The sequence below is a fragment of the Neomonachus schauinslandi genome, chromosome 8 (assembly GCF_002201575.2).
Source record: "Neomonachus schauinslandi chromosome 8, ASM220157v2, whole genome shotgun sequence".
In the NCBI taxonomy this organism is placed as follows: domain Eukaryota; kingdom Metazoa; phylum Chordata; class Mammalia; order Carnivora; family Phocidae; genus Neomonachus; species Neomonachus schauinslandi.
The window spans coordinates 98233292-98249447 of NC_058410.1; the positions used below are offsets into that span (position 1 = coordinate 98233292).

Genomic DNA, 16156 nt, shown 5'->3' on the forward strand with positions numbered 1-16156 from the left:
TATGATTTCCCTTGCCCTCCATAAAAAGCAGATTTGGAAGTCTGAAAAAAGTTGGTGGAAGATGATATTTTGCTTAGAAATCTCTTTGGGGTCATTTGTAGGAGTAGGTTCAGTACTTTCTCTTAAGCAAACAAATTCAGTTGTTAAAACCCAGCAATTATGCTACAGTGTGTTCACTATATGTAGAAGTCACATCTGGCTCAGTTGGTTAAGCGACTGCCTTCAGCTCAGGTCATGATCCTGGAGTCCCTGGATCGAGTCCTGCATCGGGCTCCCTGCTCGGCAGGGAGCCTGCTTCTCCCTCTGACCCTCCCCCCTCTCATGTGCTCTCTGGCTCTCTCATTCTCTCTGTCTCAAATAAATAAATAAAATCTTTAAAAAAAAAAAAAAGAAGTCACAGATACTTACAATATATCCAATTTTTTTCTGTTTATAATAAAGTTATAGCTTTAATGAAAGCCCAAATTACAATTCGAATGGTTTAAAATGGATGAACCAGGTGATTTAGTTACATTTGCCAAATACTCTTGTTATTCTCTCACCTCAAATTAATATGTACATTTGGAACGAGTGGACTGGGGACTTACCATTATATGTTACATATCCGGGGGCTCTCGCAGCTGTCACCCTGGCCCTTCTCTGCTTTCTCTTTTTCTCTAAGGTATGGTTTTCTTTATTAAGGCTCAGATAAGCTGTCCCCAGGTCAAGTACTCATGAATGTCACAGTCCCCAACCGGGGGACAGGCAGGCAGGTGAGTTGGGGCAGAGGCCTTCCACATCCCCCAAAAGTGGGGTAGAGGAGGGAGCAGGATAATAGGGGAGCCCTGTGCTGGTCTAGTCAACTGCTGGGGAGTGGGGGTGACCCAAGAAACCCCAGGTCCAGAATGCTGGGGATGTCCCCACTTGAGGGAAACCAAGGCTCTGTCTGCCCAAGTAGGGTCCAGGCAGAGCAGAGGGATCAAGAGCTTGTGCCCCAGGCTGGTGGGTCTCCTGGGAACCACCCCCAAGAATGAATGCTTATGGTGGGGAGGGTCTGGACAGGGCCCCCATGGCAGTCTTGCTGGGAGTCGGGCACAGGCCCTGTGGATGACAAGTGAAGTTCTGGGTGGCTCAGGTCCTCCCCAGCTCCAGGCCCCACCTGTGCTTGTCAGAGCCTCCCTAGCACCTGACCCAAGGCCGCTCACTGGTCTCCACTCTGCGGGAACCAGCCCAAAGCTGATGGAACCAGAGACCAGCGACTACAATATCTAGCCCCAGGTCCTCACGGGGGCCTCCCCATGCTCCATGAACTCAGCCCCTCTCAGCCAGCTCCCCAAGACAGCATGAGAATCAGAAGCCCATTGTCCTGTGGGAGGCACCTGCTTTCTTCCACATCTGCCCCACATCTGCTATGGGCGAGACCAGATGGGAAGGTGGGTCAGCTCACAAGCACCCTGGGCCTCAGACTTTTCAGAGGGAACTTTTCAGAGTGGATACTATGGGGTGCGGATCCATGTGAGCCAGTTCACAAATTCAAGAGTACAAAATTTTTTTTTGTATTTCTGTAACAGTTCTATTTTGAACCCCATTCCACCAGGGGTGCAAACTAAATCTAGGCTGAGCATTCATCCCACACATTCATCCCTGAAGCTGGAATGAACACTGTTCCAAATCTCCTTGTGATTCAGAAGCCACCCCAGGGCCTTAAAAGCTTCAGTCCATTATGAATAACATCAGCTTTTGCTGAGCAATTAAAAATGTTTTTATGATGGGAAATTTCATACATTTATGAAAATGGACAAATAGTATAAGCAACCCATATACCCATCACCCAGTTGCAGCAGTTAGCAACAAAATGTCTCTTGTGTTAGACTGAGACTCCCACCCATTCCCCCTCACAACTGGATTAATTGGAAGCAAATCCCAATATCATACTATTTTATCCATAACTCCTTTGATATGAATCTCTGAAAGATAAGGATTTTTTTTTTTCCTGAGAATAACATCCATTTATTATTTCCTAGTTTCTGTAGGTCAGGAATCCGGCTTTAAGTTAATTGGACCCTCTGCTCAGGGTCTCTCAAGATAAGGATTCCTTCTGAAAAACATTCCATAATATCACCAAAATACCTAAAAAATTAACAATAATTCTCTTACATTAAATGGTCTTGGTTCAAAGTTTCTAATCGTATCATCTATTTTTAAAATAATTGCTCTGTTAAGATGAGAATCCAAAAAAAGTTTCTGTACGTTGCATTTGTTTAAAGAATCTCTTAAATCTCTCGAGCCTATAGATTTCCCCTGCCTCTCTGATTTGCATGCAATTTTTTTTAAAACTTCTTATCACCACAGTATAAGAGTAGAGAGTTCTTTGGGAATGTGTTAGTCACTTGGCCTGCAGAACAGTGCCTCTCAAATTTGAATGTGGTGGATGTAAATCCCTGGGGATCTTAAAATGTAGATTCTAGAGGGTCTGGGTAGAGCCTGAGAGGCCTGCATTTCGAACAACTTCCCAGGTGATCTATATGTTGCTAGCCTGGGGACCACTCTCTGAATGGCAAGACTGTTGATTTCCACATTATAGATTTTGCCGATTTTGCTAATTGCATCCCTGAAGTGTTCATCTGTTTCCTGCATTTCCCATAAATTGGGATCTTGAGGCTTGATTGAATTCCTGGTCAGTTGTTTTGGCAAGAATCCTTCAAGGCAGTGCTGTACACTTCTCCTGCATCACATTGGGAGGATTGTCATGTCTGGTTGTCCCACTTTTAGTGATGTTAGGTGTGTGGAGTGGTCAGCCTGACCTTTCCATTCTAGGGATCTCTATTAGTAGTTTTAGCAGCTATTGATATAACCATCGTCCAGATCAGTGGTTCTTAATGCTGACTGCATGTTGGAATCACCTAGAGAGATTCTAAAAAACACTCATGCCAGAGTCCTTTCCCAAATCAATGTGGGACCCAGGCAGGGGTCGGGAGAAGAGAGAGAGAGAGAGAGAGAGAGAACGTGCATGCGCACTTGTGCACCTGTGTGTGTTTTAAGCCCCTAATAGGGTGATTCTAATAGGTACCACATAGGGGGCTGAAAAACCATAGGTCTAGGTCACTTTTTTTTTTCATCCTGGTTTTCAAAATGATAATATCCTCAATCTAACCTTTTTTCTTCACTTATTCTCCTGAGCTCTTAATGTGTAGAATTGCTGTTTTAAAAAGTGAGCCAGGTGATATGCTGCAAAATAAATTAGGTCCCATTCATAGCATGAGGCCACTCCCACCTCTCCACATAGCGTCCCCTGCTTCCAGGGACCCACCTCTCCAGGGACCTCAAGCTACTTTTGAATGTCCAGAGCCTGTCACCCCACCAAGCCACCCCCTCATGCCCCATAAGCCTCAGAGGTTATCTTGGGGTGGTGTGGATGGGGTTTTAATTTCTCCACTACTTTAACTTCTTCAAGGTGAACAAGGGTTATGCTTCTAAAAAAGATGTTTTCATTTTCAGAGGAAAAAGAAAGCGTGAAAAGACCCACTGTGCCTAACTCCGCACTTTTGCTTTAAATCCTAATGAGTCATTGAAAATCTTCTTGAATCCTGTCTGCAGGCTTCAGAGGACACCTGAATTAAAGTACCGAGATTAATTTGGAAAGTGAAAAGCATCAGCCTCCCCTAATCTCACCCAGTTTTGCCAGTCTGGGCTGTGCTGGCAGGAGAGGGGAGGAGGATCTGTATAGATAGAAAGGAAAGAGATTGGAATGCTAGAAGCTCATCACCTGCTACAGGAGGAAAAGCTGGTCAGTGTCTTATTTTTTAATTCCTTCCATCTGTCTGGCTTCCTCACTTGTCCTCTATCTATTTTTAAAAATGTATCAGTTATTCAATTCAGTGTTGGGAACACCAATTTGTGATGATAAACTCCACTTGTGAGACAGAACACAGAACACAGAACCCAGGCAGCCTTGGGGCTGAAGAACAGCTTTGATTCTGGGCACAAGTCCAGAGCTTTCTGGTTAACTTTGCACTGCTCTGTACATTTGTATTTCTCTCCCTCTTGTTCTCTGTGCAGAAGAGTCTTCATCAGTCTCTTTCTGTTGATTTGCAGGAATCCTTAGGAATGGCGAGGAAGCCCAAGCTTCACTACTTCAATGGACGAGGCCGAATGGAGTCCATTCGGTGGTTCCTGGCCGCAGCAGGAGTAGAGGTAAGATGCTGGATTTATTTGTATTATTTTCATCATGGGGTCGTTGAGCACTTACTTAGGGAGCAGATGTGGGAAACTCCTATGATTCCTGAACAAAAAGCCGATTTTGCCACCTGCTCTTTAGATACTGGGATGTGAGTGAATTAGTTAGTTCTTTTAAATAAGCACTCAAGTATCATGGAAACTGGTTGTTGGTACTGAGCTGACCCAAGGTGAAGCAAATAATGACTAATGAAGAAAGGAAGGGAGGGAGGAAGGAGGCAAGGAAGGAAGGAAGGGACTCATTTTACCAAATAGCTTCTTTTCATTTCATCCTTGTCAGACAAGTGTTGGATTTGTTTAACTACATTTGTCTCATGAATATCGAGAAACAGGTAGTTTTCTTTAAATACACAGAAGGGTCTCAGATACTGATGTAAGAACATATTATTCATTACCAAAAATATAACTATCCTATACTTTAATGAATTAAAAAAATTCTATTCTCAACATACTTAAAAGCTGCTATTGAAGTTTATACTGACCTTTCAAAGATAAATATTTGTATCTGTATACAATTCACTGTGAATATAAAGCAATTCGCCTCTTCTGTAAGCCACACAGAATTTTTTTTTTCTAGTCACTCCTAAGTGGTCTCTTGGATCCAAAGATGAAAGAGCAGGGAGTTCTCTTCACATTTACATGGTTTAACATGCAAATAGCAAGTAACTCCATTCACTTGATACTTGTTAGGATGCTCTACATTCTGTTTGGGCCCTGTCAGAAGACTAACATTCATTTGTTCACTAGGAATGCAGATACCTTATATGAATGCAGCTTAGAACACGGTTTATTATTCAAATATTTTGTGAAACATACCATTTTATGGTATCTGGTGGTAGAGAGGCTTGAAGACATTTTAGGGGAAGAGAACAGATGTTTTAGACTAGAATCTGAAGAAACCTATGAAGCTGCTTCCCAGGAAAAAGCATATAATTATAGGGGATCCAAGAAGCCGCGAAGTACACAATTGTATCCTAGGACCCCAGGTTAAGAATTTCTGCTATAATAAAGCAACAAATCCTTGTGAAAAGTTCATCATCACTTTTTTTCAAAAATTCTTTTGTTATGAATTTTTTAAATTTTAAATTAAAATTTTGAAAATACGTAAAGTATAAAGAATGTAATAATAAACGAACATGATGCCACTATGGAATGAGCAATTATTATTATTTTGTCATATTTGCCTTCAGTCTTAAAAAAATATTTTTTTAAGTAATATATTAATATAATCGTCTTTTAAAAATAAAACCTTAACAGATACGGCTAAAATTTAGTTGGACCATCATCCCCATGTCCACTTAACTAACCCCTATCCAGTTAGTCCAGCCTTTATATTTTTGCATTTATGTGTGTGCTCACCAACCATTGACTTGTGCACCTTTTGAAATAATTTATATAAGTGGTTCCCTTTGTGAATCATTCTATATTTTCCTCCTTACACTCAATATTATGTCTTTGAGATCCATCCATATTGAGATGGATAAATGACAGATGAAGAAATGAAGGGGGTGGGGAATCAGGGTCATTCCTTTATAATTATTTTTTAAATCTCAATTTTTATGTATTGTTGCATTAGCATTAGATCTAGATAAAATATGGTAAAATACACAGGAGACAATGTGAACCCAAAGCCCACCTATCAAAAACATTCCAATTCCTTTGGATGGGGCACTATTTTTTAGTATGTGATTAAAAAAAAAATTTGAACTTGTTATTTCTTCTTCCAATGATCTAATTTTTTCAAAACAATAAATGGCCAATTCTACCCTCTGAGCCACATGAAACTCCTTCCCGGGTCTTCTGACTCATCACAGTTTTTATATTCAGGGTTGGTATCATTGTAGCTTGTCAGAGTTAGAAGAAAATTCTATAGCAATATTGACCTTCTGTGCCTGACTTTTCCTTTTGATGTGAGTCATAGCAAATTTTCAAAAGTTAAGTCCTCATGCTCTAGCATACATGACTTTGCTAAAATGGCCGTGCTTCGTGTATCCTTAGAGCCCAGGGCCCCTCGCACAGTAAGCCTTCAAGCAAAAGGTATCATTGAAGAAAACACACCATTAAAAACAAAAATGTTCAGGTGGAGACCCTTGCTGTGTGATCTGGTCAAACTCAGTCTAAACTTACCAGAAAATTCCTCAGACATTATGTAGTCTGAGGAATTTTGCTGTATCCCGTGCTGGTCTATGGCCACACCCAGACTATGAGCTCCTGCATGCTGCCCTCTGCCCAAGCTGCTCTCAGGGATTGACCTGGTAACACCCTGGTTGGAACTGGAGTTTGAGCTCCACACTCTGAGCTCTTAGAGCCCGGCCAAAGCAGATAGTAAAAGTTACCCTGGAGTACCTGACCTGAGAAATTTGAGAAGAAATTGAAATCATAAATATATACTTTTTTTTACCCCATCACACTACATGAATGTCATAAGTAATCTTCAAATTTAGGAAAAATGCTTTTTGGGAAGCGTTGTTTTATACCTTGGTTATCCCTATCTATATTCTCATATTTGATGTCAACTTTGGAATGACTTCTTCCTATAAAGATTATTGAAATACAAATTACATATTTAGCAAAATGATAGTATCTAAAATGTAGTGGATTTGGAGAAAAGGGATTCTAGCCCTGGTTCTTCCACCTTTTAGCTGAGGGACTTTAGGCAAGTCACTTAACCTCTCTGGGCTTCATAAGCATCACAGGAAGGCTTGGAGAAGAAGAGCACCAATAATTGTAGTTAATGCTGGTCTTCAAGGTTTAGGAATGAGGGTGATCTGACATCTCGGTTTAACATTAAATATTCAGGAACACCACCAGGGAACCATGTTATCAGTGTCTTTTCTTAATATTTTTTATCATTCCTAATTGTAAATGTAAAATTTAAAAATTATTTTTGTGACAATGGGATAGAATAGAATCTTTGGGGAAAATACTGTTTTCCAATTACATGTTGGGGTTTTCCATCTCTAATAATGATGGAAATAATACAGAAAACTCATTGTGTTTAAATTTTATATTAAAATTGTACTGTACAAAATGCACAAATACAAAATGTTCAAACTGTGGATGTATTTTAGAGACAAAGTATCCAGAAGCTAACTGGTAACAATCTAACAATAAAACAGAAATCTAAGACAAGCAAAAAAATTTTGAAAACCCCAAGAAATAAACTACACCTCGATTCATGTTTCCTTAATGCCCCAAATGTCTTTTGAGTTCATTCAGTGGTATTGTTCGATTGCTACCACGTAGTTCCTTAGATTTGCTGCGATTTAATTTTCCTGTGTCTAAGCCTCTTGGGTTTAAAAAGAGAATATATAATAGAATGATCAAACTAACATTTGCTTGTTGTTGAACACTGGAAATGAGGGACAGCCAACACCACCCGAGGGAAAGTTCTGAGGAAAACAGTAACAACGGGCAATATTGAGCCAAACATGAGAGTTAGTCTTCCTTTGATGGGATCTCTTTTAGCCATCATGACAACATCGTGAGTAGCTTTAGCTTCATTTTCATACATTAGGAAACTGAAATGAAAAGAGAGTAACTTGTCTGAGCCAATGAAGGGGAGTACTAGATTTCAGATTGTCATCTGGAAAGTCTACCTGGAAGGCTCCATCCACACAACAGGAGGTATCCATGTTACTCGGTCAACTGAATTCAGTTTTGGTTTTATATAAAAACGTCCCTAGGGGCGCCTGGGTGGCTCAGTCGTTAAGCGTCTGCCTTCAGCTCAGGTCATAGTCCCAGGGTCATGGGATCGAGCCCCTCATGGGGCTCCCTGCTCGGCGGGAAGCCTGCTTCTCCCTCTCCCACTCCCCCCTGCTTGTGTTCCCTCTCTCGCTGTCTCTCTCTCTCTGTCAAACAAATAAAATCTTTAAAAACAAACAAACAAAAAAAGAGTCCTTAGGTTCATTGAACCCAGAAAAGGCCAGCATGCGTTCAATAACTAGTTGAAATATTGGTTTCCTTGGTGGTTAGAACTTTTATTTCCATTTCACTCTTTTCCCACGATATCAAAAGAAATAACAACAGTAAAAATGATAACAACATATTCTTGTATTGTTTCATTCTTTAGTTTGAAGAAGAACTTTTTGAAACACGTGAGGAATTTGAGAAATTGATCCAAGGTGAGAAAAAAAGCCTTGCATCATGCTGCATTAGACCAAGGATGAGATAGATGGTCTCTCCATCTCTGAGAGCCACGCATGCGTGTGCACGCGTGCACACACAGACACACACATTCTAAGAGCCAAGAAGATTAGGTAGGCAGTATCTATCGAAATCTCTATGTCAGGAAGGCAGTACTTGGATCTTGCAACAAGCATATGAGTGTTCAAAGTGGGAGGAGCCCCCCCAGCTTCTAAATTGTAATAATTTCAGCACCATCTCCTTGTTTCCTCAGCCCTAGGGATGATACTTTCTGCATTTGTCACCTTCATGATACTGTACTGTCTTTTTGTTGCCTCTCAGTGCTCCAGGACCTAGTTATCTTCTTTGTAACTTGGTATGGTTAAAGAAACCAGTATGGTTCTGTCTCCCAGCTGGATCCTGAGAGATGCAATTAGGGAGCAGAAAATGTCCTGACAGTTAAACCTGGTGGCAAGTGCAGAAAAACCAGGATGTTCTTGCCATGGAATCAGTCCAGAGAACTGGCTTAACTTAAGGAAAAGTGGGAAAAGTGCCATCCTTACTGTTGCCCTTCTGAGGAAGAGTCAGACTGACTGATGGGGGGAGGGAGAGAAGGAGGGAAGATGAGGCAGAGAGAGTAGAATTCTTTTAAATTAAACCATTGCCCTCTCAAGTCTCTGTTGTGTAATGCAAAGACTTCCTGGAAGACTGAAAAAGTAAGCCCAAAACAAAGAGCTGTCTCTCTGATGGGAGGCCACTGGGACTCTGGTTCACATAGGAGAGTGGTGTGGAATAACGTCCCGAAAGTACATGGAGGCAAATGTCAAGGAGTGCTTCGAATTCCAGGTTGAGGTTAAATATTATTGTCTTGTAAGCAAAGAGGAGTAATGGAAAGGTTTAAGCCCAGTGACTGACTCCGGGAAAACAACCAGGCAGTGCATGTGGAGTAGATAAGAAGGGCCCGTCTGCTCAGCATCACTCGTCATCAGGGAAATGCAAATCAAAACCACGATGAGATACCACCTCACACCTGTCAGAATGGCTAAAATAAAAAACACAAGAAACAACAGGTGTTGGTGAGGATGTGGAGAAAAAGGAACCCTCGTGCACTGTGGGTGGGAATGCAAACTGGTGCAGCCACTGTGGAAAACAGTATGAAGTTTCCTCAGAAAGTTGAAAATAGAGCTACCCTATGATCCAGTAATCCCACTATTTGGGTAGTGGCCCAAAGATTATGAAAACGGTAATTTGAAGAGATATATGCACCCTGTGTTTATCGCAGCATTATTTACAATAGCCAAATGATGGAAGCAGCCCAGGTTTCCATCAATAAATGAATGGATAAAGAAGATGTGGTATATACATATCATGGAATATCACCCAGCCAAAAAAAGAAGAAAATCTTGTCATTTGCAATGACATGGACCGGCCTAGAGGGTATAATGCTAAGCAAAATAAGCCAGTCAGAGAAAGACAAATATCATATGATTTCACTCATATGTGGAATTCAAGAAACAAAACAAATGAACAAAGAAAACAAGACACAAGCCAAAAAGCAGACTCTTAACTCTATAGAGAACAAACTGGGAGGTGGGGGTGGGGGGGAGGTGGAAATGGCTGAAATAGGTGAAGGGGATTAAGATCACACTTAACAGTGATGAGCGCTGCGTAAGATACATAGAATTGTTGAATCACTATATTGTATGCCTGGAACTAATAGAACACTGTACGTTAACTGTCCTGGAATTAAAATTAAAAAGCTTAATTAAAAAAAAAAAGGAGGGCCCATCTGAGGGCTGAGTTAACAGCTAGGTCATTATCACGATGGTTCAGAGGGAAAGAGAGTCTAGCCAGCGGGGTGGCCACAGGAATGGAGAATAAGTGATGAGAAAGGGACATTCTTGGCCAGAAAGAAAGCTTCTGTGTCTGCACTTTGTCGTATCTCCCAGAGGACTCAGCCTCAAGTCTTGCACTCTGCACATCTTTCTGCGAATAAATGCATACATATTCCTGCTTTGGGATTAGTCTCTAAAATATTTTAATCATATTTAATTACGTAGTCCCATTTTATAGCACCTTAAGAGTTAAAGAAGACTCAGTTACTACCATCAGGGACAGTACAGAACCCAACTTTCCTTTGTATATTTAAAGGTGGAACCTGATGTATGAACAAGTGCCCATGGTTGAAATCAATGGGATGAATTTGGTAGAAACCAGAGCTATCCTAAGATACCTAGCTGCAAAATACGACTTGTATGGAAGGAACCTGCAGGAACAAGCCTGGTAACAGCAATTATTTCTTACTTAAACAAAATCTAACCTTTAGTCATGTTAGCAATCGTATGTAGTTCTTGATAGATTCACTGAAAATTCTTTTCTTGTTTTTTAACTTCTTATGGAAAAATCTAATGCACATCAAAGGAGAGAGAATGGTAAAATAAGCCCGGTGTACACATTTACTTTCAACAATTACCAATTCATGGCCAATTACAGTTTATTTCATTTTCTGCCTCTTTCTTGTGAAATCTGTGTTTCCCTCCACTAGGTGGGAGTAAAGCACAGGGTAAATCACAAGAACAAATTTGGGAGCATGACCCTGTGAAATTGATTCAGGAAGTAGCCTTTGGAAACCACCTCCTTAGGCTCTGGCACACCAGATAGTCCCCCGCCCCAGGGTCCCAGACATTCTTAATTCTCACATACACACTTGTCCTTTTGCAATGGGCAGACCTGTCTACAAACCAGCAAAACATTGTCTTGTCTTAGAATGTTAAAACAGCAACCCTCAATGGCAAATTATTGCACAGAGTTAGAAAACCCTTAGTCAGTAACCAACAAATAGTCCATTTTTACCAAAGGAGGTGTGTTTTAAATAAATTTCTCATTGTTTTAAAGAATACATTTATTTTCAGAAACTGAACTTTAAAATTTTTAATGCAGTAAAATTTTTGAAATAGATCTTGTATTTTTAAATCTTAACATAAGCTTTGTCTTGCTTTCTAACAGACTCTAATTGCCAAATTTCTGCTGATTGCATCCCTGCAGTGTAGCTTAACACATTCCTCTGTCTCTATTTCCTGTCAATTGGTTGTTAGATACAGAGGTTTTAACAGACTCAAATTCTAGTGGTTTTTGCAAGACTATCTCATAGATATTGGCGCATTCCAAAATCAGGAAGCAAAAAATGTCTGCTTGTCTATTCTTTATGATATTAACAGCCATTGGTGCTATCATTCCTTCTGCGTTTATTTTTTTATTATTATTATTTTTTTAAAGATTTTATTTATTTGAGACAGAATGAGAGAGAGAGAGAGCACATGAGAGGGGGGAGGGTCAGAGGGAGAAGCAGGCTCCCTGCCGAGCAGGGAGCCCGATGCGGGACTCTATCCAGGGACTCCAGGATCATGACCTGAGCCGAAGGCAGTCGCTCAACCGACTGAGCCACCCAGGCGCCCTATTCTTTTGTTTTTGTTTTTGTTTTATTTATTTTTTATTTTTATTTTTATTTTTATTTTTTTTAAGATTTATTTATTTATTTATTTGAGAGAGAGAATGAGAGAGAGCAAGCACATGAGAGGGGGGAGGGGCAGAGGGAGAAGCAGACTCCCCGCCGAGCAGGGAGCCCGATGCGGGACTCGATCCCGGGACTCCAGGATCATGACCCGAGCCGAAGGCAGTCGCCCAACCAACTGAGCCACCCAGGTGCCCCACCCCACCATGTTTTTTTGTTTTTTTGTTTTTAGAGAGAGAGAATGAGAGACAGAGAGCACGAGAGGGAAGAGGGTCAGAGGGAGAAGCAGACTCCCTGCTGAGCAGGGAGCCCGATGTGGGACTCGATCCAGGGACTCCAGGATCATGACCTGAGCCGAAGGCAGTCGCTTAACCAACTGAGCCACCGAGGCACCCCCAAAAAGAGGATTCTAGGAAGGAAAAATCCCACACTAATTAGAGAGGTAGAGTGAGGGGAAAGGATGGATATTACTTCTAAAATACACTGGATAGTACCAGGGCTCAGGGTACTTTATAAGGCTTATCAGAATTCTATACAATATTCAAAATGTTAAGAAAACAATTGTTCCAAAAATAGTACTATTTTTCATCTGTCTCTGCATTTTTAACAGCTGAAAATAATGTCTGAGAAACTTGAGCTTTAAGCAAATACTTAGTGCCAGCCCTAACACAGGGTTGGATGACTTCTTTGGTTATCAGTGCTCTTGACCTCAAGGTCAAGATGTGTTCATTATATCAGTCAATATATGAAAGGATCATGAAAAATGTTAAGGGTTTGGTAAAAATGAGATATCAGTTTTCCAAACCCACCAGCAATGCTGGTTTAATCCATCCTTTCTAGGTTGAGTAACAATGGTTCTAATTGAATGATTTAGTACATACATTTGAATATATTTATCATATCAACAATTTTATAGCCTAATCATATGGATTGATATTTATGTACTTATTTTTTATTTTTAAAAGATTCTATTTATTTATTTGACAGAGGGAGAGAGTGAGAGAGCACAAGCAGGGGGAGTGGGAGAGGGAGAAGCAGGCTTCCCACAGAGCAGGGAGCCCGATGTGGGGCTCAATCCCAGGACCCTGGGATCATGACCTGAGCCGAAGGCAGACGCTTAACGACTGAGCCACCCAGGCGCCCCTTATATTTATGTATTTAATGTAGGTTATAGATTCTCTAACTTCCTAGGTTATACTTTTCCACTAATTACATTTAGTGAGGTATCAGTCCCCTTGGTCCAAGATGGAAGGTGAATCAAAATATGAATATTCTATACCTCAGGCTTTCTTGGTATCATTCCTTCGAAATTAAAAGATAATCTATTCCATTATAATTAGCATATAATTTAAGCAATTTTTTTCTTATAGTTTTATTAATATAGACAATGGAATGAATGTTTAACATCACTATAAGTCACCCAGTGACTTAAGTTTTTGTTGTGAGATACTATGAAGAAGACTTTTCTTGTGGCTAAAAATAGTATCAACATCATCATCACCACCAAAACAGAGCTAATCATCTGATGGTTCATTTCTGCTAAGTGCTTACTATGTGCTAAGCACTGCCATGCATTTTGCATGCATGATCCCACATCATCTTCATAACTCCATGAAAGGTGTGCCATTGTTATCCCCATTTTGCAGACGAAGCAACCAGAGCTTAAAGAAGCAAGGTAACTTGCCTGATGTCATACAACTAATCACACTAGGGCCTACACTCTGGTCTAACTCCTGATCCCGTGTCCAAGCATCACAAAATCAGAGAGTTTGAGCGCTAGACAATACCGTAGTGACCTTCTTCTCCAACCTTTTATTTTCAGTTGATTTTGACTCAAAGTGACCTATAAGTCAGAGCCCTATTAGAAGAAAATCTGCTTGTAGAAGGTGTGGGTCCCTGTGAGAACGATGTTCTCCCACATAGAGCAGCATCCTAATAAGGATCCTGACCTGAGACGGTGTGAGGAGAGCATTATCATCCCAGCCCAGGAGGACCACCAATCCAGGCTATGGGGGTAAAATTATTCTATAAACGTTCATAGAATAGGTGCAGGGGATGTAATGAAAAGAAGACAAAGGTGTGTGAGATCAGGCTGTTTCCAGCGTTCAGGATACTCAGGAGGATCCAGGCTATCCCACCTCTTTTGATGAACAAACTGAAGCCCTCAGAGATGGGATTTATATGTGCTCACACAGCTGGCCAACGCCCAAGATTAGGAGCCAGGTCTCTAAACTTCTAGAAGACTTTCTGCTAAATCACCCTGACTTTATCTGCTGGGTATGCCCCTGAATCCTCTACCTTCTTCTCAACTGTCATGCAGGCTCTAAGAGACCACGGGCAAGATTTCCTTGTGGGCGATCAGCTGAGCTGGGCCGATATACAGCTCCTTGAAGTCATCTTAATGGCTGAAGAGTGCAAACCCAGTGTCCTCGCAGGTTTCCCTCTGCTACAGGTAATGCTATCCATATTAACTCCCAGGAACTGCAGAAGGACGAATTTGTATCATTCACTTATTCTTTCAACCAGTCATTCATTATTATTGAAGACCCTCCTAGCTTCTTTATGCCAAGACCTGTGCTAAAGATACAAAGATGCCCTCAAGGAACATACCTAGTGGGCGAGATAAGCACATCGACAGATAACCTCAATATAAGGTAGTAAATTTAAAAATAAGGGGGCATAGGAAAGCAGACGAGGCTTCATCTGGACCAGCATGGGGATCCGAGGCTGACTTCTGGCAGGCCTTCAGTCTCAAAGGTTTTGCCCTGAATGTAGCAGAACCTCAGTAAAATGACGGGAAAAGATTTAAGGTATCACCCTCACAGAGCCATTATTTAACAATAACCATAGCCATCAACTATACTCCTATTAGGTGCCAAGCATTGTACCAAGCACTGAAGGCACATTACTGCATTGATGTTATTCCATCCTCAAAGTGAAAAGGTAAAGACTCCAAGAGGTTAAATGACTTTCCCTCAAGTCACACGTCGGCAGGTGATGGGACCGGGACGAAATCCTCGGCCTGACTGATTCTGTGGCCTGAGTTCTAAAACACTTTGCTATGTTGGTGGATTCCTTGCTAACCTTTTATTTTTTTAAAATTTTTTTTAAGATTTTATTTATTTATTTGTCAGAGAGAGGGGGAGAGAGAGAGAACAAGCAGGGGGAGAAGCAGGCTCCCTGCTGAGCAGGGAGCCCGATGTGGGGCTCGATCCCAGGACCCTGGCATCATGATCTGAGCCGAAGGCAGACGCTTAACCGACTGAGCCACCCAGGCGCCCCCCTTCCTAACCTTTTAAAAATATGCTTATGTTATAAGCATATTTAGGTATTTTTATGTAGTCCGCCTCATTTGGATACAACAGTCTTCTATTTTTGAAAATTTTCATGATTATATAATATTCCATGGGCTGTGCTCAGAATAACCTTATTTTAAATGCTGAAAATCATAAACAACTTAAATATTCAATACCTGAGAAGGGTCTACATAAATGAAGGCACATCCATTGGGTAGAATTTTATGCAGCCACCTAAAGGTGTACTTTCCAAGATTATATAACGACATGGAAAAATCCTTATGACATAAGGACTTCTATTTATTAGTTATATATCAGAATACTCTGGAATTTTTGCTTTTATGAATAATGTTGCAACAGCATCTTTATGGGTATACATTTTTCCACATTTAAGATCGTATCATTAGGATGCAATCTGAAAAATGGGGTCACTTGGTTACAGCCTATGAACATTTTTGTGGTTCTTGAGAAATATTGCTAACTTGCTTTGTACAAGGGTAGCATCGCTACATGTAGCAATGCCACATGATGTATGAAAATTCCACTTTATCCCCCGTTTCTACCAACCACAAGGAATATAATCTTTACACACTTTGTCACATGCAAAAATATGCATCATTTATATTTTATCTATTTTGCCATATTCTCTTCCCATGGATAGTATACTTCTGCATTTTAGGAATTCAAGGCCAGAATCAGCTACATTCCCACAATTCACAAATTTCTGCAGCCTGGAAGCCAAAGGAAGCCTCCACTAGATGAAGGCTCCATTGAGACTGTGAAGAACATATTCCAATTTGAACGTGGCATGTTTCTCAAAAACATGGGCACTATAGTGGCCAAGTATTAACAAGTGAAGAGTTCTCAAATGTTTCACCTTGCATTCATAGCAGTGCCCAGAAAGATATCATAAGGCCACTTTAATAAGGTAATAACAAACAAAAGGAAATAAACTACCAAATACTTTGTAAATCGGACAACCCTTTTCCATAAATCAATAAAACACCAA

The 16156-nt window shown here is 40.8% G+C and overlaps 1 protein-coding gene across 1 annotated transcript; it reads left to right on the forward strand.

Annotated features, from left to right (window-relative positions):
* The first annotated feature begins 4086 nt into the window (after nt 1–4086).
* LOC110582011 (glutathione S-transferase A4-like) lies at nt 4087–15997 on the forward strand. The gene is made up of 7 exons (XM_044917217.1): nt 4087–4173; nt 8288–8339; nt 9775–9782; nt 10499–10623; nt 14047–14128; nt 14172–14303; nt 15827–15997. Exons 1-7 carry the CDS (start codon nt 4087–4089, stop codon nt 15995–15997), a joined length of 657 nt encoding a protein of 218 aa, XP_044773152.1.
* The last annotated feature ends 159 nt before the right edge of the window (nt 15998–16156 follow it).

Excerpts from the sequence above, each read along its gene's own strand:
- LOC110582011 (XM_044917217.1), top strand. The coding sequence starts at position 4,087 with ATGGCGAGGAAGCCCAAGCTTCACTACTTCAATGGACGAGGCCGAATG. Across the intron at positions 10,624-14,046 it reads AACCTGCAGGAACAAGCCTG|CTGGCCAACGCCCAAGATTA; the intron begins GTAACAGCAATT and ends GTGCTCACACAG. Across the intron at positions 14,129-14,171 it reads ACCCTGACTTTATCTGCTGG|GCTCTAAGAGACCACGGGCA; the intron begins GTATGCCCCTGA and ends ACTGTCATGCAG.